The 21,347-nt window shown below is 61.3% G+C and overlaps 2 protein-coding genes across 2 annotated transcripts; one reads left to right on the top strand and one right to left on the bottom strand.

Annotated features, from left to right (window-relative positions):
• Window positions 1-6,986: 6,986 nt before the first annotated feature.
• Window positions 6,987-10,664, top strand: CSRNP2 (cysteine and serine rich nuclear protein 2). The gene is made up of 4 exons (XM_075725058.1): window positions 6,987-7,231; window positions 7,751-8,010; window positions 9,234-9,530; window positions 9,786-10,664. Exons 1-4 carry the CDS (start codon window positions 7,081-7,083, stop codon window positions 10,662-10,664), a joined length of 1,587 nt encoding a protein of 528 aa, XP_075581173.1. The 5' UTR covers window positions 6,987-7,080.
• A 3,615-nt stretch (window positions 10,665-14,279) lies between these two features.
• Window positions 14,280-21,313, bottom strand: LETMD1 (LETM1 domain containing 1). The gene is made up of 9 exons (XM_075724976.1): window positions 21,201-21,313; window positions 20,351-20,502; window positions 20,080-20,195; window positions 19,722-19,804; window positions 17,577-17,763; window positions 17,353-17,454; window positions 15,444-15,596; window positions 15,023-15,119; window positions 14,280-14,537 (listed from the first exon to the last, which is right to left on the bottom strand). Exons 1-9 carry the CDS (start codon window positions 21,311-21,313, stop codon window positions 14,467-14,469), a joined length of 1,074 nt encoding a protein of 357 aa, XP_075581091.1. The 3' UTR covers window positions 14,280-14,466.
• Window positions 21,314-21,347: the final 34 nt, after the last annotated feature.

Raw genomic sequence — 21,347 nt, 5'->3', positions numbered from 1 at the left:
TATAGGGGATGTGGGTCCCCCTTCCAGCTGGAGGATCCATAGGGGATATGAGGCACCCTTACAGCTGAGGGCCTATAGGGGCTGGGGGGGGGGGGGCTTTTCCAGTCAGGGGCCTAGAAAGGATGTGGGGGCCTATAGAGGGTGTGGGGGCCCCTTACAGCCGCAGGCGTATCGGGGATGTAGGGGGCCCTTACCAGAGCCCTATAGAGGATGTAGGGGGGCCTCTGTAGCTGAGGCTCTGCCCTCTCCTGTGTTTTGGGGGCCTGTAAGGGATGTGGGGCACTCTTATATTTGGGGGGGGCTATAGGGGATGTGGGGTGCCCGTGCAGCTGGGGCTCTCCCCTCTCCTGTACCTGGGGGGGGGGCTATGAGGGATTTGGGGGGGCTGAGGGTCCTATGGAGGACGTGGGGTACCCTTATAGCTGCTTCATCCTCTAGGGACCTATAGGGGACATGGGGGGGGCCTTGTAGGTGGGGGCCGCGTTGGGGCGGGGGCAGGGCTGGGTGGGGCCGTTACGGGGGTCCCCGAGAAGCCCTGCAGCGGTGGGGCCCCCGCGGGGCGGCGGGAAGGAGCCGGCGATGGTGGTGGGACACGCTGGGCCCGAGGGGCAGCCGTGGTGGGGGTCCTGGGCTGCTGTCCCCAAAGGCGGGGAGGGGGCGGCTGCCCCCAGCGCAGGGGGGTGAGGAGGGGGCTGGGACGATCGCCCGCTTGGTGGGCGGTGGTGGGACCCCCACAGCCCGCGGTGGAGGAGGTTTCTCCTTGCCCGGACCTCGCTGCGCCGTGGCCCCCACCCTCCTCTCCTCGGGGGTGTTGCGGTAGGGGCCGAGGTCTGCGCGGGAGCGGAGCTGACCCGGATGGTCTGGGGTCCCACGAGCTCGGGTGCTCCGTGGTCTCCTCGTGGCGTGGTGGCCGGGACCAGCTGCCTCCAGCTGCCCGTGGCCGCTGTGCGGAGGGAGCCCAGGAGCGCGTCTCGGCCAGCGCGTGAGGTCTTGCCCCTCTCACCCGGGTGAGAAGAGCATCCAGGAGCGAGGGCTCAGCTCAGCAGCCCCACGCTCGCCCTCGGGAAGAGCTGAGCCAGTGGGACAACCGCAGCGACGTTCTCCTACTGCCCCACTCTTGCCCTCGCCTCCAGGGTCTCCCTTGGCCTGGCCTTCAAGGTCTCCCTCACCTTCGAGGTCCCCCATGTCCTCGCCTCCAGGGTCTCCCTCGGCCTCGCCTTCAAGGTCTCCCTCACCTTCGAGGTCCCCCATGTCCTTGCCTTCAGGGTCTCCCTCGGCCTCGCCTTCAAGGTCTCCCTCACCTTCGAGGTCCCCCATGTCCTTGCCTTCAGGGTCTCCCTTGCCCTCACTTTCAGGGTCTCCCTCACCTTCAAGGTCTTTGGATCGAGGTGCTCTGCAGAGCCACGGCGCGCCACGTGGGGTGGACCCACCTTTATGACTTGATTCTGGTGACGGGCAAAGGGACCGAGTGGGGTTTTTTGGGATCAGCCTTTCCGGTAGCACCCGCCTGACCCTCCCCGTGAGGTCGGGTGGCAGCGTGGGAAGATCTGCCCGCCTTCAGCAGGCACACGGAGATGGTTCAGGGCTCTAGCACAACCCGGACCCATCGCTACCGATTGTGATGCTGGTTGCATAAGCGCAGGCTCCAGCGCCGGCGGTGCTTGAGCCGTGGGAGCTGTAGCCTAGATTTATTCGTTAGCCGCCTTCGTTAGCAGCAGCGTAGAAGAGGAAAGCGAATCTTCTGCCATTTGTCATAAAAACCCAAAGCCGGTCGCTCGCTGAAGCGCTGGTGGTGTAAGGACCAACCCAGGCTGAACTCGGATCTCCGGCGTGCCGACCGGCTGCAGCATCCCTGAAATGCAGCCCAGCCAATCCATCAACCTTCTGGCTGCGGAGGCCAACGGCTGAATCCTTTGGGAAAGCCTCCGACGACTAATTTGTAAACGAGCCGAACTGCTGAACTCTTCACGGTGGCCAAGCGACCGTCCCGGCGGGGCAGAAATTATTTAATCTTGTTTCTGGGCTTGTTGATTCGAGCTTCTGCCCTAATTCCTGCCCTGGGATAACGCCTGGATTTGAGGGGCCGCGGGCAGGGAGCGGCGTGCTCCACGCCAGGCGTTGAGCGGGTGGAGGCGCCCCTGGATCCGACCATTTTTGCCGGCTCCTGGTTTAATTCTGCGCTGATTATCAAGCGTGAGCTCAGTATTTTCCCCCTCGGAGCGGGGTTCAGGTGCTCCGCTGTGTCCAGCCACGTGCTCAAGCGTGCTGGACCTTCCCCAAGTGGTTCCGAACCTGAACCAAAGCCCTTCTGCTGCCCCGGAGGGTGCCGCGGGGGCTCCCCGTCCCGTCAGCCATCCTTCAGGAGGTGAGCTGCTTTATTTGCTCTTTGGAGGAAGCACGGAGCAAGGGTTCAGGCTCCCCGTGGGTTTCTGTTTGCTTTCCCTCAGCAATAAACGCCTGTTCCCCCGTCCTCGATGGGGTCGGGGCTTTGCCGTGCGACCCGGGGGGGCTTCGGGGCGACGGTGGGAGCTGTTGTTCTGCTCGCTGAGGGGTGTTTTATCCTGCACGGCCGCAAAGCTCCGGGGCTGTGCTTGCTTTCGGGGCCGGTGGCGAGCGGGGGGTGCTCGGCACCTCGGCGCGCTCCCCCCCAGCGTCACGGCGTGATGCTCTGCAGTGATGCTGCCGTGTCATCCCGGCAATGCTAATCCTGCTGCATAATTGGTAACGAGGGAGAGCGCCGAGCTGGGGGGCGGCTGCCGGAGGGGAAGCCTGGTTTTGGGTGGGTTTCACCCGGGGGTGAGACGTTTTCCTGTTGAAATCGCTGTCGAGAGCCGTCCTTATCTCGGGGAGTGGGGGGAATACGAAATTGCAGCCTGGCTCCTTCCAGCCGCCGGCGCTGCCTTTGCGCTCCTGTGTCGCCTTCCCGGGAGACGCCGAGCACTGCAATGGAATAAAATGGGCTCCTTGGGTTATTCCTCAATTTTATTTTGCTGGCTTTATCCTGCGTGTCATGATCTGGTCTTAAATACACCCGTTATCAACCAGGACAGGGTTGGGGTGCTTCTCCAATACCCAGCGGGCTGCTGCTTAGCCCAGGGGTCTCTCCCTGTGTATATATATTTATTTTCTTCCTTCCTGCCTATCATTTCCACTCTCTCCTCGTCCGGCTGCTGAAATAATCCTGCGTCCCTGTATTTGACATCTCTGATACCTTGAAACCCTGGGAGGCTTTGTCAGGATCCGCTTTTGGCTCTTGCTTTTTACGGGAAACTTACTGAAACCGGCCTCCCCCCAAAAAGATTGGTGCTCGAGGGACGCAATTAAAGCAGTTTGTAGAGAGGAGTAAATACAAGGAGGAAATCTTGAGCGCCTTCCAAGTTACTCGGTCCTGGAGCCCTTGATCCATGCGTGGTTTTTGGGAGCCATCACAAAATCCATAGGATTCCCAGAGGATCACAAAATCTGAGGATGCTCAGAGGGTCCCTGCCTGGTAATTATTAATTACTCTAAATATCTGGAAATAAAACTGCTCGTCACTCCGAAATTGCTATTTTGGTCTCTGCCTGGACAAGCTGCGACGGAGGAGCAACCCGGCAGCGTGTCCAACACGGATCGAGGATCATCGGAGGCGATGCTGGAGTCACGAGCGGCGAAATGAAACTCGTTAGTGGGAGCTGGAGCGAGGGCGGCGGATCCGCCGGCCTCGGCAGACGAGCTTTGGGGGCCATGGAGCATCCCTCGCCCAGAGATGCTCCTGCCCTTCCTCCTCTCCCAAAAGCTGGGAACCGGCAAACCACGAGTGTGGGTCTTTTTGCAGCACAACAGCATTAATTACTCATGATGATCTGGGCTCGTTAATCAACCTTGGATGAGCTTCGAGGCGGCAGGTTTTCGCGATCGGATCTTGGAGCATCGTGGCTGGACCAGCTCTGTCTCGGGAGACTTTGCATCCGTGATCACACGACTCCCGCCTCTCTCCTGAGCCCCTCCCCGCTCCCAAAGGCAATTCCAGCAACAGCTGACATGGAAAAAAATAGTATTTTTAGTTGAGCTCCTTTCGGTGTGGTTTAATAGCGGAAAGAAGGGGAATTGGGGTCGCGTGGCCCCTTCCTCACAGTATTTGAGTCAAGTTTTTTCTTTCCCCATCCCAGATCCCCTCCTTGGGGCTTTGTCTCCATTTAAAAACTGAACAAAACCTGCAAGTGGTTTATTTTATTTTTTTCCCCCTACTCTGGCTCTTACCACCATCGTTAATAGATTTATTGTGGGTTTTTTTTTTCCCTGGCTGTGTCTTTGGTTCAGGAGGCGAGGAGGGAGGAGGAGAGGCTTTCCCTGCGGGATGAGGCGGGATGAGCATCCCTGCCTCAGGGAGGGCGCCGGCTCTTTGCCCTCTCCTTAAACCTTCGCTTCAGCCAGACCCCGACCTCAGGGCCAGAACTCCCCACGCTGCTGCGGGGCACAATCCAGCGCGAGGGCGAGGGGCTCCCGTGCTCCCGTGCTCCCGCGGGGAGGCTCCGGGGACTGCTCCGGGCACGTGGCCCCTGCTCTGTGCTGGGTCCCGGGGGCTTCTGAGCTGCCAGGCTCGCCTCCATGCCCTGTGTATTTTCAAAAGTGGGGTTTTTTAATTTCAAAAAAAGGGTGATTTGAGGTAATGAATGAGTTAATCCGGCCTTTGCGTCGCGTGGGGGCAGCTGCTGCCGCACCAGTGGAGGAGGAGGAAGAGGGTGCCCGCGTGGGCAGGGGAACTTCTGCCATGGAGAAATGAGATGAAAACTTCATTTTCCAGCTGCCTCATCCCCTGCAGCATCTCCCTGAGCTCCTCGCCGCTCCCCGTCCTCAGCCCCGTCCGTCCCTCGAGGCAGCACCCCCAGCTGGGTGCCCACCCCCCGGCTTTGGCTGCTTTTCCCCAGCTCGGGGGCAGTTTTGCCCCCCCCGCCCCCGGCACAGCAAGTTGGTCCTTTATAGGAAACACAATCCATGTGAACCATAGAATCATTTAGGTTGAAAAAGAGCTTTAAGATCATCGAGTCCAACATCTCCGGATGGATCCATCCAGGGAAGGATCCGGTCTCCATCCCCAGCCGGAGTTCGATGCCGCAGGTGGGGGTGTCCAGCCGGACGCCGTCGCTGATTTTCCTCGCCGTAAGCACCCAGTGAAAGGGTTTGTGGATGGTATTTTGAAGATTTGCTTTGGAGGGAATAGGAGAAACCACTGAGACTCTCCTCGTTAATTATCTCCTTCCTAAAACGAGGCCGACGAAGGCGGCAGCCCAGGCAGGTCTGGCCATCAGAGACCCCTGGAGCCGGGGGGGCTTGGCGGAGCCCCCGGGACGAGCGTCACCGTGCAGGCAGCGCCCGCAGGAGCCCGGCCAGGGATCGGGGACCTCCCGCACACGGAGACGGGGCCGTTTTGGGGCGATGAAGGTGGTGAAATAAGGGGGGGGTTTGGGGACGCGGTGCCAGGCTCAGCGGGGCAGCAATGCTCGAGCGCATGTTTTCTGCCTCTGCTTTTCCCCTTGGATCACGTGCGGGATTGGTGTCGTTAAATCAGCTCCTTAATTGGGCTGACGCTTACGCTGGTTCAACAGCTGCTTTCCCCCCCCCACCCTTTAAGCAACAGAATGAAGCAATTTGCCTACAAAAAAAATACCGCGAAAAGCCGTATTTAAACCCAAGCCGTGGCACCTGTGTGCTGGGAAATCGCACCCTGCTCGGGGGCTTCACCGCGGCCCCGGTGCCGCTGCAGGCTTGGCACCGGCGCATCCTTTTGCAGGGAGAAGGGCACCAGCGTTTCCTTTTTGGCTCTAAAGATGCTGGGGGCGATGCGGAGCCCATCCCTGAGCTTTATCCGGGTGCGGGCAGTGCCTCCCGCTGCCCTTTTACCCCCGAATCGCATCCGAAGATCCTCCGATCCCCCCCCCGAGGCCGCCGTGTCCCAGGGTTCCGCAGGGATGCCGCTGGCTGACATGCTTTTTTTCGAAGCCGGTTGTTCCGTTGCCATGAGAACGGCGGCTGGAGCAGAGGGAACACAAAGCGGAGAGGAGAGGAGAGGAGATGGCACAACCGGGTGGGTGCTGGGCTCCCCGGGGCGGGACCGGGCATCCCGGGAGGTTTCCTGCTCCAGCCCAGCCGTGGGGATGGGGACGGGGACGAGGGATATGCCCTGGGCTCGGTTAAAAAGCAAAAGCCACTGGTGGCGTGGTGACCCAAAAGCATCGGGAGGACGAGGAGCAATGCTCACCGCTCTTCCCACTGGAGGGTTGGCTCCCAAAAATTCCTCGCCCAAGCTGGAGCTGAGCGTTTCCCGGCTTCCCATGGACAAGCCGCCTTTTTTGGAGCATGTAAGCATTAACAAAGGAGCAGGAAAATGCTGGAGACTCTTCCAGCAAAATCCTACGAGGGCTTTTTTCCTCCCTGCAGCTTGGATGGAGCCACTGATCCGGTGTTGGCGACGGGTGGATAAACCCTGGCGCGTCCCAAGATCGTTTTAAGCTTTAGGGTTTTTTAGCAAGTTTTTTAGGGAGTTAGCAAGAGCACCGAGCCGCTGGCAAAGGTTATTTCACAGGTGAAGCGCGTGGTGGTCGGCTGTGCCGGGGCGGCACAAGCTCCATGATTTATAAAACTGGCGTCTCCTTTTGCTCGGGGTTAATTTGGTTACGAATCGGTTCAGAACAGAAGCTGCAGCCATCACCCTGTCCAACCGCCTGACCCCTCCAGGGCTGCCCAAAAATTAAAGGATATCATTAAATAATATTAAATAACCGCGCGCAGCTCCCTCCTGCAGACCAGACGCGGGGAGGATGGGCTTGCCTCGGAGAACTGCGGTAACGTGTCGGAGATCGGAGGCTTTATCTGGGGTGGGGAAGGCAGGGATGGGGAGAAGCTGCTCTTAAGAGCCAGGGAAGCCTTTCCTGGGTGTCCCGAGCGATGCTGGCTTATCCAGAATGCCGTTATGGCTTCTTGCCTTCTCTGCAGGGACACCGTGAGTCCGCTGGCAGCTCCAGGGGCCGGCGCCGGAGAGCTGGTGGCAAAGCACCCCCCCCTTGCCGCCCGCCAGCTCTCCATGCGAACCGCGGCCAAATGGATGCGATCGCGAGCGCCGGCCTCAAGAGGAAGTTTGAGGATGCGGACGTGGGCTCGCCGGGCTCCAACTCGGACGACGAGATCTCCAACAGCGACAGCGCCGATAGCTGCGACAGCGTCAACCCCTCCAGCTCCACCGGCTTCATACGTGAGTGGTCGGGACGGTCGCCGTCCGTGCTCCCAGCCTCCGCCTCTGCCGTCGAGCACGGGGCACCTGGATGTGGGGCCGGCCCCGCTCTTCCCCGCTTCATCCCTTATAACCCCTTTGGGGTGAGGAGCAGAGACCGGCTCGCCGGTCCCATGGGTACGGGTCGTGCCAGACCCCAGGGAATTCCAAATATTACACCCCAAACCGCTTCCCCAAGGTTCATCCTGGGCCTTTGCTGTCCCCGCTCCTGGCGTTCACCCCTACAGAGATATTTTGGTGGCAGAACGGGGTGATGGTGGTGTAGGGGTGTGGGGATTAACGGGGTTGGTCAGGGTGGCATCGGAGGTACGAGCCTGCGGACGCAGCCGTCGCCCAAAGCCAGCTCAGGGCCACCAGCACGTGCTTGACCTGCTCCTGGGAGCAGAAAAGCCGCTTTCCAGTGGGGTGGGAGGTCTTTGGGGGACCCCCGAGGGGTTTTTCGCTCCTAACAGCCCCTCTCTGCCTCCCCCCTCCCCACAGCCACCTCCATCCTGAAGCGGCAGAAGCAGCTTCGCAGGAAGAATGTCCGCTTCGACCAAGTGACCGTCTACTACTTCGCCCGACGCCAGGGCTTCACCAGCGTCCCCAGCCAGGGCGGCAGCTCCCTGGGCATGGCCCAACGCCACAACTCTGTCCGCCGCTACACGCTCTGCGAGTTCGCCCAGGAGCAGGAGGTGAATCACCGGGAGATCCTACGGGAGCACCTCAAGGAAGAGAAGCTCCACGCCAAGAAAATGAAGGTATTGCTGGGGAAGCGGGGTGTCGCTACTGAAATCCGGGCGATGCCGCAGCCGGGAAACACCTTGCTGAGCTTTGGTGGAGCTTCGGCATAAGCCAGGTCAGAGGAGGGAGATCCACGCTGCCATTTCAGATCAGCCTGGGGGTGGATTTATCGCCGCTAAACTCTTCCTTTTTATTTCTTTTACCTCTTTATTGTGTCAATGCTGCATGCGCACACGGGGCCAGCCGGGCAGCATCAACCTGTGCCAGGTTTGGAGCTGCTCACCAAACCTTGTCATGTCCGTGCCGGTAGAAATTCCAGTCTGGGAGGAGGCAGCTGGGCTGTGTCAGGGGAAGATCTGGATCTTGGGTGGCTCTGCCTGTTTTCCAGCCGGTCCCGGGTTGGGTCTGTGCCCTCAGGCATTGCCCGGAGGCTGGGCTCTGCTCAGTGGGATGCTCTGCAGAGCCCGATCGGCTCCCGCTGCCATGACAGCCCGCTTCAGGCAAAGGGACGCAAATCCAGCCTGCCGCCTCTTTATTTTCTTTATTTTTTAGGGTTTTTTTTTTTAAACGTAGGCTTTTCCACCAGCTCCTCAGGAGGCCGCGGACCCCTCTGCCCGCTGCCTCCATGTGTGCCAGCTTTCAGAGGGCTGGGGACCCCTGTTTATCCTCAGTGCCAAGATCTGGGGGTACTTCAGCGCGGGGGGAGGAAGGGAGGCTGAAGGACCAGAGCAGGGAGGTGAAGGCGCGTTGCAGGATCCGGCTCGGGCCCCTCTGTTGCTTTTAAACCTCATTTTCCCCAGGGACAACAGGTGGGGGATGCTCTGCAGCTCCGCTGCTGCCGCTGCTCTCCTGGGACCCTGGTATTTTAAGCAGCAGCGACCTCCTTTTATCTCGCTATTTGCAGGGCACTGTAGCGGAGGGAAGATGGAAAAGGGATTCTCTGTTCTGAATTCTTTCATTGTTTAGGTTTTTTCCCCCTCCCTTCTCCTATAAACTGCCGCGAGCCCGCCTGCAGTGTGGCTGTGGGGGAATCGCACGGGGACAGCTCTGTGCGGGGCTCAGCTCGCCGTGCCGGACCCTGCTTGGTGCCGGGGGGCGAGGGAAGGCTCTGAGCCGGGTGGTGGGTGGTCGGTAGGGGACCAGGAGCCGGATGGAGGGATGTACGTCCTCCATCCTGCCTCATCGCCGGGGTTCGGTGTCCCCCCCGGGTGGGCACTGACTCTGCCCCGCTGCCCCACAGCTCACCAAGAACGGCACGGTGGAGTCGGAGGAGGCGGACGGCCTGACGCTGGAGGACGTATCAGACGACGACATCGACGTGGAGAATGTGGAGGTGGACGACTATTTCTTCCTGCAGCCGCTGCCCACCAAACGCCGCCGAGCTCTGCTGCGAGCCTCTGGCGTTCACCGCATCGATGCCGAGGAGAAGCAGGAGCTGCGGGCCATCCGCCTGTCCCGGGAGGAGTGCGGCTGCGACTGCCGCCTGTACTGCGACCCGGAGGCCTGCGCCTGCAGCCAGGCGGGGATTAAATGCCAGGTGAGTCAGGGAAGGAGATGCCGGCGGTGAAACCGGGTCGCCAGGGCTCATCCTGGTGCTGGCACGCTCTCCTTGGGTGCCAGCTGCTCCTGGAGGGGCTGGGGTGCAGCTCCAGCTTGTTTTGGGGACACTTCACGGGGAAAAAACTCCCCCAGCACCAAATTCCCAATGTCAGGCAGCGCCAGGATGGATTTTAGGCTCTGGGGAGGGATCCTCTGGAATCCTGGAGCTGCCACATCTCCATCTCCCTGCCAGGTGGATCGCATGTCCTTCCCCTGCGGCTGCTCCCGGGACGGTTGCGGTAACATGGCCGGCCGGATCGAATTCAATCCCATCCGGGTGCGGACTCACTACCTCCACACCATCATGAAGCTGGAGCTGGAGAACAAGCGTCAGGGTGGGCGGCCACCGGCGCCGGAGGAGGAGGCAGCCGCCGCTGCTCATGGCTCCGCCGGCGACTGGCTGGGGCCGCAGCCGGCCGAAACGCAGGACTTCCAGGAGTTCATGGCGGAAAACGAGACGGCCGTCATGCACCTGCAAACAGCGGAGGAGTTGGAGAGGTTGAAGGCTGAGGAAGACTCCAGCAATGGCTCCGGTGTGGAGAGCTTGGGCGTTTGCATCCTGGAGGAGCCCCTGGCCATGCCGGAGGGTTTGTGCCCGGGTCTTGCCGCCCCCATCCTCATCCAAGCCCAGTTACCTCCGGGCTCGTCCGTCCTCTGCTTCGCCGACGGCTCGGAGCAGGCGGCCTCGGCGGTGGGCGACCAGCCCTACTTGAACGATGGGCCTGTGGTCTACTACCAGGTGGAGCAGAGGCCGGTGCTGGGCGCCAAGGGCGAGAGCAGCCCAGCGGAGCCGCTGGCACCGACCTCCTGCCCGGGTGAGAAGGACCTCGGCGTCCTCCCCGTCCCCGTGGTGACTTGCAGCCGAGCCGCTGCTGCTGCGAGCAAGGGGGAAGCATCCAAAAATCCTCCCTCGTCCCCGGAGGCCGCGCCGTCCTCCGAGGGCTGCCGAGCGGCGGCTGCTCCCCGCTGCCCGCGCTCCCCGTCCCCCGTGCCGCCGGAGCAAGCCCTGGAGCGGGCGCACGAGCCACCCTCCGCCGAGGAGCGCTCACTGGGGCCCGTCCTGCCGGTGTGAGCAGCCCCGTCCCCCCCTCGGCGCTCGTTTATTTATTGACAATAATATTTTATGGACCGGCAGCGGCCACTGGTGGTTATTTAATTGCAGGGGGAGTTGGGGAGAACGGGGGCTGCTTTGTACAGAGGATTTTGAGTGGCGTCCCCTCGCCCGGTGCCAGGAGCCTTTCGCCTGCCCGGCAGAGATGGTTTTTGCAGCTTGGCCGATGCTGGCGGCTGCTCGGTTGCCACCTGCGTGCCGGGACACACCGGACCTGGAGCTGCCTGCTTCCCATGGCAGCTCTTTCCCGTCCTCCTCCCCCTGAGCTGCCCCCACCGCAGCCCCTGCCCTCCAGGCTGCCGGGAGCCCTCCACCCTCTTTGTTTTTTGTTAAAAAAAGACCTTTTTTTCCTTTTTTTTTTTTTTCCTTTAATGAATGTTTACTGGGCTGTGTCACAACCCAGCGCCTCCGAGTGCTGCTCCAGCCCCTTCCCTATGGCACTGCCCGGCCGGCCACCACAGCCGGCGCGAGGGGCCAGGATGGATCGGGAAGGACCCGGCGCCAGCGGGGAGGCTCTAATTGCACAAGAGGGGCAAGCACACAGCCCGCAAACTCTCCTAGAAAATTTGGGGGGGGGGGGGGGGGGGGGGTTTGAAAAAACCTGGGTTTGAAGAGTTTGATCCCTTCGCGGCTGTGGCACGGCCATGGTGGAGAACGGTGTCCGTCTCTGTCCCCGTGCTCCATACCGGCCGCGAGGGACAGTCAAGGCAAGCGGCTGCTGCGTGCCGGCCAGGCAGTAAAAGCACTTTCCACCCTCCCAGCCACCCCCGGCTCCCCCAGCGCCGCGCTGGGGTCCCACCGGTGCCTCCTGCCGGAACCGGCCCCGCGGAAGGCCTCCGCGCTGCGTCCCGAGGGGCAGGGCTGGTGGGGGCACTCGGAGCTCCCCTCCCCTCTCCCCGGCAGCTTTAACCACCACCCTTGCTCCAGCCTTACGCCGGCCAAGGGGCAGCGTCTCTCCTTCCTCCCCCGTCATTTACCGGACTCCAGATGAGCAAATTCGGTCTTTCCAGGAGAGAATCAGGAGGCGGCGGGGGTGGGTGGGGAGCGAAGAGCCCCCGATGCCCACGCGTTTCCTCTGCCGGAGGGTTCAAGCCAATACAGCCCCTTGGCTGCCGCCCTCGCTTCTCCTTGGAAAACAACCCCGGAGCTGCTCGCAGGGGCCGCTGCTCCCAAGGGGAACGTCCCAGCTGGAGAGGAGGGAAACTGCGGTCCAATGAAGTGCTTTAATTGTTTTGGGGGGCTGTTGTGGTTGAAGGCTGCTCTTGTGCTCCCGGGGGTCACCTCCCTCTGCCGAAGGTGTTTAAAGGGGTTTAAAACCCCTCTGCTGCTCTCGCCGCCTGGGCGAGCGGCTCCAGCTGAGCCTTAAGCCTGGCAAAGCGGCTCTTCCCCACCTGCCCCCTCCCTCCCCGCTGGGACCAAGCCCCCCGGAACGCTGCTGTCCCCTTCTCCCGGGGCAGAGCGGAGGGGAAGGGGCTGGTTTCCAAACCGGGGCGGCTCGGTGCGCGTTACCTGGCTGGCACCGATCCCGGCAGCAGCTCGCCCTGCCCTCGGCTGGCACACAAGGGCTAAATTCGGGAGGAGCAAAGCCTTACCCCTTGCTGGGCGCTTGGCCGGCGGCGTCCCCGCATCCCTTGCCGGTGGGCAGCTGCCACCGTGCCGGCACCGGTTTGGCCGTGGGGGTTTTTCAACTCCCGCACGAAACGGAGCAACGCCGAGCTGCAAAAACGGAGCAAATGGTGACACTTGAATGGGTTAAAGTCTTGATTTCACACACACACACCCCCCCCCCCCCCCCCCCCCGCTTTTTTCTGTTGTTGTTGTTGTTTTTAAGGGACTCGGCTCCCTCCCCAGCTCCGCGTCCCGGCCCTTGGCCACCACAGCCAGGTCAGGGCTTGCCTGCGCCGGGACGGAGCCCGTTAGGAGCTGGAGGCTCCGTCACCCAACAGAATGAATCCTGAGACGCTGGTTAGGATGGGTGCTGTCACAATAAGCAAAGAACTAATAGGATTTATTCTATTTTTACAAAGATAACTATGCTGTTAATAGTGCAATGAAAGTGCATTTCTGCCTTTTTTTTTTTTTTTTTTTTTTTGGGGGGGGTGGTGATTTAAACGTACTCACTGACACTAACGCTGGTTCCGTGCTGGCTCCTGCTCGATTCGTCGCCGTGTAAGAAACCAAACAGCCCATCTCCTCTCTGGTGCTACCGAGCTGCTGCGGGAGCCGTGGCACTACCGCACCGCCGAAATCCAGGCATCCCCCGGCTCCTCGTCCTATTCAAACAGTGACTGTGACTCCTAAACCTCCCTGGCTCACACACTGTCTACAGGTGGCTTTTTTATTTTTAATTTTCCAGTGTGAATCCAAAGCTTGTCCTCTGCATATTTCCCCCCCCCCCCCGCCTTTTCCGTTCTTTTCATGGTGATAATGCTGTATTTAAAGAGAATATTTAAGTGTAAAAATAAAAGAAATGCTCAAACTTGCACGGCGAGTTGCATCTTAAAGAGGTTAAACCCACCCTGGTGAATTCCTCTTGGTGGGGGTCTCAAACTCCTGCAAAATAATGAGGGCAGCGGCTTAGGGGAAGGGTTTTCTTCTCCAAGAGGTGAGGGAGGAGCTCGGCACTGGCCTGGCACACGGGTGGGATATTTCTGTCCCTCCTTTATACCCGAATAATGCTTAAAAAAGGAAATTTCCCAGGCGTTAGCATGCCCTGTCCACAGGTGGAGCCGGTGGTGGGACACGGCGCGTTTCACGGCGCAGGAGGCAGGTAGGGGCCTCCAGAGAGACGCTCGAGCCACTCGCTTGCTTTTGTCTTTAATAAAACACTGAAAGTTGGTTTGAATTCACTCAGCTGGATGTTTCTCATGCAGTGTCGGGGTGAGGTGAGGCACGGTGGGTTTTAACCCCTTCACGCAGCCTGCAGCAGGGAGCTGCCACTAAAGCCCCCGGAGCCGCCTCTGCCAAGCAGACAGCGCAGGGCTAAGATCTAATTAGGCAGAATTTGACGAATGCAGCCCGTGGCCTCCGCCGAAGGTGTCGGTGCAGTTCAGCGCCGCCTTTCTAACCCCGTCTGTGTCAGCAGCAGCGTTTCCAGCCCCGGCATCCTCCCTCCATCAGCCAGCACTGGCGGCGAGGGCTCCCCAGGTGAGGGGCTGCGACCGGGGTGTGCCGGGAGGCAGCCACAGCTGAACAAAAGCATGGGAACCCCCCCGAGGCTCATGGTAAGGTCGCGTGGGGATTTGGGGTCTTTTCTTAACCTCACAGGGAGATTTTTCTATTTAAGACTGCTCAGTGGAGTAAAGAAACTAACTAAAACCCTCTGTGCGAGGCACAGAGCAGCAAAACCCAAGCTGAACGGAGCCCACTACTACGAGATACTAAGGGAAGTGTCCCCAGGCAGCGGAGATGCTCATTCTCCGCTCCCGTAGTTAAAGTGATGCAGTTTAAGAGCTGTAACAGCAAAGCCGCCTGCCCCGGATGCCGACAGAAGGAAGGCAGGGACGGGGCTCGGCCCCGCGGCATCGCCAGCCCACTCCAACGGCACGAAGGGAAAGAGAAGAGCCGGCGCCGGCATGGACCTCCGGCACAGGAGGGAAGGAATCGCATCTTGGCCCCCGCAGCAGCATCGGGGCCCCTCTCGCCGACTCCGGGCTGTGGTTTCACATCACCGAAAGGCGGGTTTTTTTGCGGCACCAGGCTGGGAATCGCCAAGCCGACGCGCGATGCCAGGGGTGAGAGTGCGCAGCCAGCGGCTTGGCTGTCATTCCTTGGCCCTGACATAGTTGAGGGACAGCAGGACCATGCTGTTCGCCAGGAGGGAAGCTTCGGAAACTGAAAAAAATACAAGAGTGGGGTCAGAGCAGCGCTGCTGCAGCCCAACCACTCCAAACATGCTCATCCCGAGCTGCCAACGCAGCACGAGGCTGCGGGGCTCCCCCCCGCCCCGGGCCCCTCTCTCCGGGGAGCTTTTTGCTCTCCTCTGGGTCCCCCATTTCCCTCCCACTTCCGTTTTGCTTCTCCTCGTGCTGGTGCAGGGCTCGAATCTGCCACCACGAGGTCTCTGTGGGACAGGGACACCTGGGCACAGTCTGGGTATTCCACATGGACACACCTCCGGAGCGAGCCAGAACGCTCCGCCGCATCCTCCTCTCAGGGATGAGGCCCCAGGGGATGGATGGGGCAGCCCAGAGGGGGAAAAAGCCGCCATTTACCCCAAATTTCCCTGGAGCCGATGCTCCCTGTGCCCAGAGGTACTCAAGGGGCTCCCAGGTCCCCGCTGCCCCACCAGGCAGGAGCTGCCCCTCGGCCACCGTTACCTTGCAGCTTGCAGGAGAGCCTCAGCCACTGCTCCAGCCACGCTCTGCACTCGGACATGCCGAGATGAGTGGAGTTCAGGCCACGGAGGTAACAAGCCTGCAGAGCAGGGGAGAAGAAAAAAAATACGGACACATTCAGGGACAGGCACTCTGGGTCACAGGAAATGCCAGGGATCACGCCATGATCCTTCCTTGGTGTGAAGCAGGGCTGAGCAACAGTAAACCGTGCCCCAGCATGGTCCCGGCATGGAAAACAGGCCCAGAAAATGCCTTCCCGGAGGACAGCGGCCGCAATCCACCTCGCGGTGGGTCTGGAGGAACGTGCTGTGCCCTGACGCAGCTCTGGTAACAACGGGGAGAGCCGGGACGAGGCAACCCCAGGGTAAAGCAGCCGGCGCGGGGCTGGAGGAGGCGTCCTCACCGCTTTCAGCTCCTCCTCGGACAGCTGGCCCAAGCCCAGGCGCAGCATGGCGCGGTCCAGGTGCCGGATCTCCAAGATGTGGCTCCGCAGGCGATGCCTCAGGAAAAAGGCCGGCAAGTGGGTGGTCAGAAACAGGACCTGGCTTAGGGCTTTCTGTGGGAAAACAAGGGCAGGGTCACTGGTGAAGGCGTCCAACCCCTCCAAAAATGGGTGTCTGACCCATTCAGGCACAACTTAAATCAGACCAAGCCCCTCCCGTTCCAGAGATGCCCCACATTTTGTTCCCCTTTAATTATCTGGCTGATTGCCCTGCCCACGCTGAAACCCTGAGCTGCCCCTGGCAGTTCTCGTTACGCCCGGCTCGGCTGCCTGGCCCAGCGAGCGGAGCAGGGAGCGGGTGTCCAGAGACACGAGCTCTGTCCTGGGCTGGGCGCCTGTGTCCGGGGCGAGTTCGGGTGTGTGGTACAGCTCAGATGCAGCCGATAGTCCCACCGAGCCAGGGACCTACAGCAAGGATGGACAAACAGTCTTGTTCTGGGGCTGTTTTCATGGAATCACAGAACAGTTTGGGTGGGAAGGGACCTTTCAAGGTCATCTAGTCCAACCTCCCCCCGCCATGGGCAGGGACGTCTTCAACCAGATCAAGGTTGCTCAGAGCCCCGTCCAGCCTGGCCTTGAATGTTTCCAGGGACTGGAAACACCCACGCGCTGTGGGCAACCTCTGCCCGTGTCTCACCACCCTCAGTGTAAAACATTCCTTATATCTAGTCCGCATCTCCCCTCTTTTAGTTTAAACCCGTCACCCCTTGTTCCGTCGCTGCAGGCCCTGATAACGAGTCCCTCCCCATCTTTCCCGTAGCCCCCTTTCAGCGCTGAAAGGCCGCACTCAGGTCTCCCCGCAGCCCCCTCCTCTCCAGGCTGAACACCCCCAGCTCCCCAGCCTGGCCTCATCGCAGAGGGGCTCCCGCCCTCGGGGCATTTTTGTGGCCTCCTCTGGCCCCGCTCCATCAGGCCCATGCCTGTGCGGTGCTGAGCACCCCAGAGCTGGGTGCAGTGCCCCAGGGGGGTCTCAGCAGAGCGCAGCAGAGGGGCAGAACCCCCTCCCTCGCCCCCAGAGCTGGGTGCAGTGCCCCAGGGGGGTCTCAGCAGAGCGCAGCAGAGGGGCAGAACCCCCTCCCTCGCCCCCAGAGCTGGGTGCAGTGCCCCAGGGGGGTCTCAGCAGAGCGCAGCAGAGGGGCAGAACCCCCTCCCTCGCCCCCAGAGCTGGGTGCAGTGCCCCAGGGGGGTCTCAGCAGAGCGCAGCAGAGGGGCAGAACCCCCTCCCTCGCCCCCAGAGCTGGGTGCAGTGCCCCAGGGGGGTCTCAGCAGAGCGCAGCAGAGGGGCAGAACCCCCTCCCTCGCCCCCAGAGCTGGGTGCAGTGCCCCAGGGGGGTCTCAGCAGAGCGCAGCAGAGGGGCAGAACCCCCTCCCTCGCCCCCAGAGCTGGGTGCAGTGCCCCAGGGGGGTCTCAGCAGAGCGCAGCAGAGGGGCAGAACCCCCTCCCTCGCCCCCAGAGCTGGGTGCAGTGCCCCAGGGGGGTCTCAGCAGAGCGCAGCAGAGGGGCAGAACCCCCTCCCTCGCCCCCAGAGCTGGGTGCAGTGCCCCAGGGGGGTCTCAGCAGAGCGCAGCAGAGGGGCAGAACCCCCTCCCTCGCCCCGCTGGCCCCGCTGCGGGTGATGCAGCCCGAGGATACGGCTGGCTTTCTGGGCTGTGAGCGCACATTGCCGGCTCACGTCCAGCTTTTCATCCACAACTGGACTGGTTTTAGGGCACAACACCCTGTTTGGGGCGCAACTGAGTGGATTAGCACCTTGGCGCTCTTTGGTAAGAGCCAGCTCTGAGCTGCCAGCAGGAGAAAAGCCGCACTCACCACATGAGACACCTGAAGCTTGTTCAGACCCAGTGGAGATCCCGAAAACAAACTCCTCATAGCATAGAGTTCAGCCACACGCGGCTGGGAACCTCGCTGCACCTGAAAAAGCCAGGGCACACGTTGCCGACACCTCCCATGGGCGTTCATCACCGCCAGGCAGGGCCAAGGTGGTGGCAGCGGCACAGACAGGATGGGCGATACCGGCTGCAGCGTTGACGTACCTCAGCGCAGAGCTCCTGCAGGCGTTTTTGGAGCTGCGGCTCAGGCAGGGAACGCGCTGCCAGGGCTAAACTTTCCACGACATCCGGATACGAGTCTCTCCGGATGGCGTCGTAGGCATCCAGGAACTCAACCTGCTGGTTGGGGGTCCAGAAGTAGCGGATCAGGAGCTGGCGTGGGAAGAAATACCTTGGAGAGAAGAGGTGACAGGGATTCAGGGAGAAAACCGCACGCACAAGCCAGGGCAGTCGGATTTCGTGCTGCTAGAAAGAGGCGCAAGTGACGTCCTGCACCGGGGCAGCACATCTTGCCCCTAGGAGCTGCGGACGTTCACTGCTCCAAAGGGGCGAGCTTGGGAATCATAGAATCGTTTAGGTTGGAAAAGACTCTTAAGATCTTTGAGTCCAACCATTAACCTCACACCGCTAAACCACATCCCTAAGTGAGACACCTACACATCCTTTAAATACCCCCAGGGATGGTGACCCAACCACTTCCCTGGGCAGCCTGTTCCAATGCTTGACAACCTTTCCGTGAAGAAATTTTTCCTAATACCCAATCTAAACCTCCCCTGATGCAACTTGAAGCCATTTCCTCTCGTCCTATCGCTAACTACTTGGGAGATCGACCCCCCCTTCCCTGCCCCCTCCTGCCAGGAGCTGCAGAGCGATCAGGTCTCCCCTCAGCCTCCTCTCTCCAGGCTGAGCACCCCCAGCTCCCTCAGCCGCTCCCCACCAGCCCTGTGCTCCAGACCCTTCCCCAGCTCCGCTGCCCTTCTCTGGACACGCTCCAGCACCCCAATGTCCTTCTTGTGCTGAGGGGCCCAAAACTGGACACAGCATTCCAGGGGCGGCCCCACCAGTGCCGAGCACAGGGGCACAATCACCTCCCTGCTCCTGCTGGCCACACTATTCCTGACACAAGCCAGGATGCTGTTGGCCTTCTTGGCCACCTGGGCACACTGCTGGCTCATGTTCAGCTGCTGTCGACCAACACCCCCAGGTCCTTTTCGGCCAGGCAGCTTTCCAGCCACTCTTCCCCAAGCCTGCAGCGCTGCATGGGGTTGTTGTGCCCGAAGCGCAGGCCCCGGCACTGAGCCTTGCTGAGCCTCACACCACTGCCCTCGGCCATCGCCCCAGCCTCGCCAGGTCCCTCTGTGGAGCTTCCTACCCTCAGGCAGCTCAACACTCCTGCCCAGCTTTGTGTCATCTGCAAACTTAAGGGTGCACGGATCCCCTCATCCAGATCGTTGATATCGATATTAAACATAACTGGCCCCAGTGCTGAGCCCCGGGGAACACGGCTGGTGAGCGGCCGCAGCAGGATCTGACTCCATTCACCACAACTCCCCGGGCCTGGCCACCCGGCCAGCTCTTTACCCAGCGAAGAGCACGCCTGTCCAAGCCATAAGCTCCCGTTCTCCAGGAGAATGCTGTGGGAAACGGTGTCATGAATGAATGAATCAGATCTGAGAAGGCAGACAACATCCACAGCCTTTCCCTCAGCCACTAAGCGGGTCACCTTGTCATAGAAGGAGATTTGCTCCTCCAAAGGCCATGGCGAGCTCAGGAAGGAGTGCTCCAGGCGCCTGGATCGCTGCCGTGCCTGGCTGGAGCTCCTCTGCTGCAGCCGAGGCTCGACACAACACAGAGATCTCCACCCTGCACCATTTTATGCAGTGGGACTCTCACCCACCCACAGCACACGAAAGGCAGGGAGCAGAATTGAAAAATCCAGGGGTTTAGCCCGGATTTAGCTCTGGCGGCAGGACAGCTGGCAGGGAAAGAGATGTCCGAAGCACTATGGAGACAGCTGGGAGGGAATTGTGCAAGGAGATTTCCCCGGCCAAGCACGCACAGGGCTGTTCCCTGCATGCCAGGGATTATTTCTCCACGTTAGAAACAGGGAGCTGGGCGGGTTGCTGGCATGCAGGAGCCGGTATTGCGAAACGATCGCTGGGCTCATCAGGCTACGGGTATTTTTTATTACAGCAAGAGGTGGAGGGAGGAAGGGAGACCGTCTGGCTGGATTTGTAACTCAAAAAAAAAACAAAACCGGTTCCATGAAATTTAAGATAGTGGCATCAAGCAGCCCAAATATTGGGGCCGTGGCCGAGCCCCGGCAGTCACTGCGATGCCAGTACTCACATCAGGACGATGACCAAGAAGTTGGCGAAGGGCGGGATGGCGATAACTCCGATGGGAATGGCCTTGATCACGTCCCTGCGAAACTGCCTCCAAAATTAGAAGAGAGAATCAGGATCTGAGGCCAAACTCATGAAATTCCCTTAAAATTAACAGCCCCAGCCCTGGCCGCAGCTTCCAAACCCTGTTTTTAGGCAGGGAACGTGCCTCACCCAGAGGAATCGACCTCTCCAACCCCCTGCCACGGCCCCGCACACGAACTCAAGACCCCTTTTCACAGGGAGGAAACGTCCCCAGCAGCAGCGGGGCGGCAGAGCTGGGCATTGCAGCACCGAAACACGCCCCGAGCGCCACGCCGTACCTGCCGCAGCCTTTCCATCTCCCGGTAGGGAAGCTGCTGAACGCTCAGTCTCTGATGGGACATTTTAGATTTGATTTTTCTTATTTCTTTTACTTCCAGAAAGAGCGCTTGGATTCCTGCCAAAACATAGAGCACCTTCAGATCCCCGATTCCCGGGCAAACGCCTCTGGCCATGCAGTTTTTAGCCCCAGCAAGGGAACAGGCAGCACGTTTCCAGCTGCCTCCGTTCCCCCCGGAGAAGCGGAAACGTCCCCTCCTCCCCGGGACCCACCTTTCGTGAAAGTCGCGTACAGCACGTAGAAACGGGGGAAGGTCCTTTCCAAAAACCTCTCGTACCTCCCGTTGATGCGCTTCACTTTCGACACCAGGGCAGCGAGGACAGACCTGGAGCCGGCTTTCATGGAGAGGCAGCACACCGGCAACCTGCAGCGAAGCACCCCCCGCACCCCACCCTGATTATTTCTGTCAGCGTTTTGTGGAAAAGGCTCCGAGGAAAGCGGGGGTTGGCCTGGAGAGAGGCAGGACGCTGGGCCGGGGGACTTGTGAAGCCCACAGAGAGGGGACAGGGCGCTGGGAAGCCCCCTGCCCCGCACGGGCAGCCCTGGCCGGCCCCAGGGAGCCGCTTGAACCAGGGCTCAGGGCCTGGGCCAGGGCTGGGGGGGCACCACGGGGGTGGGGATCAGCACCAGGGCCCGGGGGGGTCGGGGGTTCCCCACTGCTTGGGGGCGGGGGCTGGGCTTGGCGCTGGGGGATAAAGGTGGCACTGGCGGGGGGGGGGGGGGGGGTCGGTAATGGGGGGCCGCTCCTGGCGCTGGGGAGGGGGGCGGGGAGCTCAGGGGGGCGCGGGGGGGGGGGGGGACACGACACCACGGTAACGGGGCGGGGGGCCCGCGGGGGAATGGGAGGGATCGGGGAGCACGGGGGGCTGCGGACCGGGTGGGGGCGGTGGCCAGGACCGGGGGGGCACCGAGGGGGCACAAGGCCGGTGACTGGGGGGCGGGGGTGCTGTGGCCGGTATTTGGGCGGGTCGGGGCTATGGCGGGGGCGGGTGGCCCTGAGGGGGGTGCCACGGCCGGTGCCGGGGGGCGATGGCCGGGCGGGGTGAACCAGTCCCCGCTCACCTCGGCGCCCCCCGGGCGGGGCGCGGCTCCAGCAGCCCCCGGGCGCGGCTCAGGCCAGGGCCAGGGCCGGGGCGCCAGAGCGCCCCGCAGCAGCCGGCCCTGGACAGCGCCATCTTGGCGGGTCACCGCGCGGGGGCAAAGGGCGAA

The sequence above is a fragment of the Pelecanus crispus genome, chromosome 26 (genome assembly GCF_030463565.1).
Source record: "Pelecanus crispus isolate bPelCri1 chromosome 26, bPelCri1.pri, whole genome shotgun sequence".
In the NCBI taxonomy this organism is placed as follows: Eukaryota; Metazoa; Chordata; class Aves; order Pelecaniformes; family Pelecanidae; genus Pelecanus; species Pelecanus crispus.
Note: the sequence above shows the minus strand (reverse complement) of the source record. Positions and strands in the feature narration are given on the sequence as shown.

Coding starts and splice junctions, on each gene's coding strand:
- LETMD1 (XM_075724976.1), bottom strand. CDS start 21,313: ATGGCGCTGTCCAGGGCCGGCTGCTGCGGGGCGCTCTGGCGCCCCGGC. Junction 17,455..17,576: donor TGCAGGAGCTCTGCGCTGAG/GTACGTCAACGC, acceptor TGGCTTTTTCAG/GTGCAGCGAGGTTCCCAGCC. Junction 14,538..15,022: donor GCTCTCCTGCAAGCTGCAAG/GTAACGGTGGCC, acceptor TATTTTTTTCAG/TTTCCGAAGCTTCCCTCCTG.
- CSRNP2 (XM_075725058.1), top strand. CDS start 7,081: ATGGATGCGATCGCGAGCGCCGGCCTCAAGAGGAAGTTTGAGGATGCG. Junction 7,232..7,750: donor CAGCTCCACCGGCTTCATAC/GTGAGTGGTCGG, acceptor CCCTCCCCACAG/CCACCTCCATCCTGAAGCGG. Junction 9,531..9,785: donor AGGCGGGGATTAAATGCCAG/GTGAGTCAGGGA, acceptor TCTCCCTGCCAG/GTGGATCGCATGTCCTTCCC.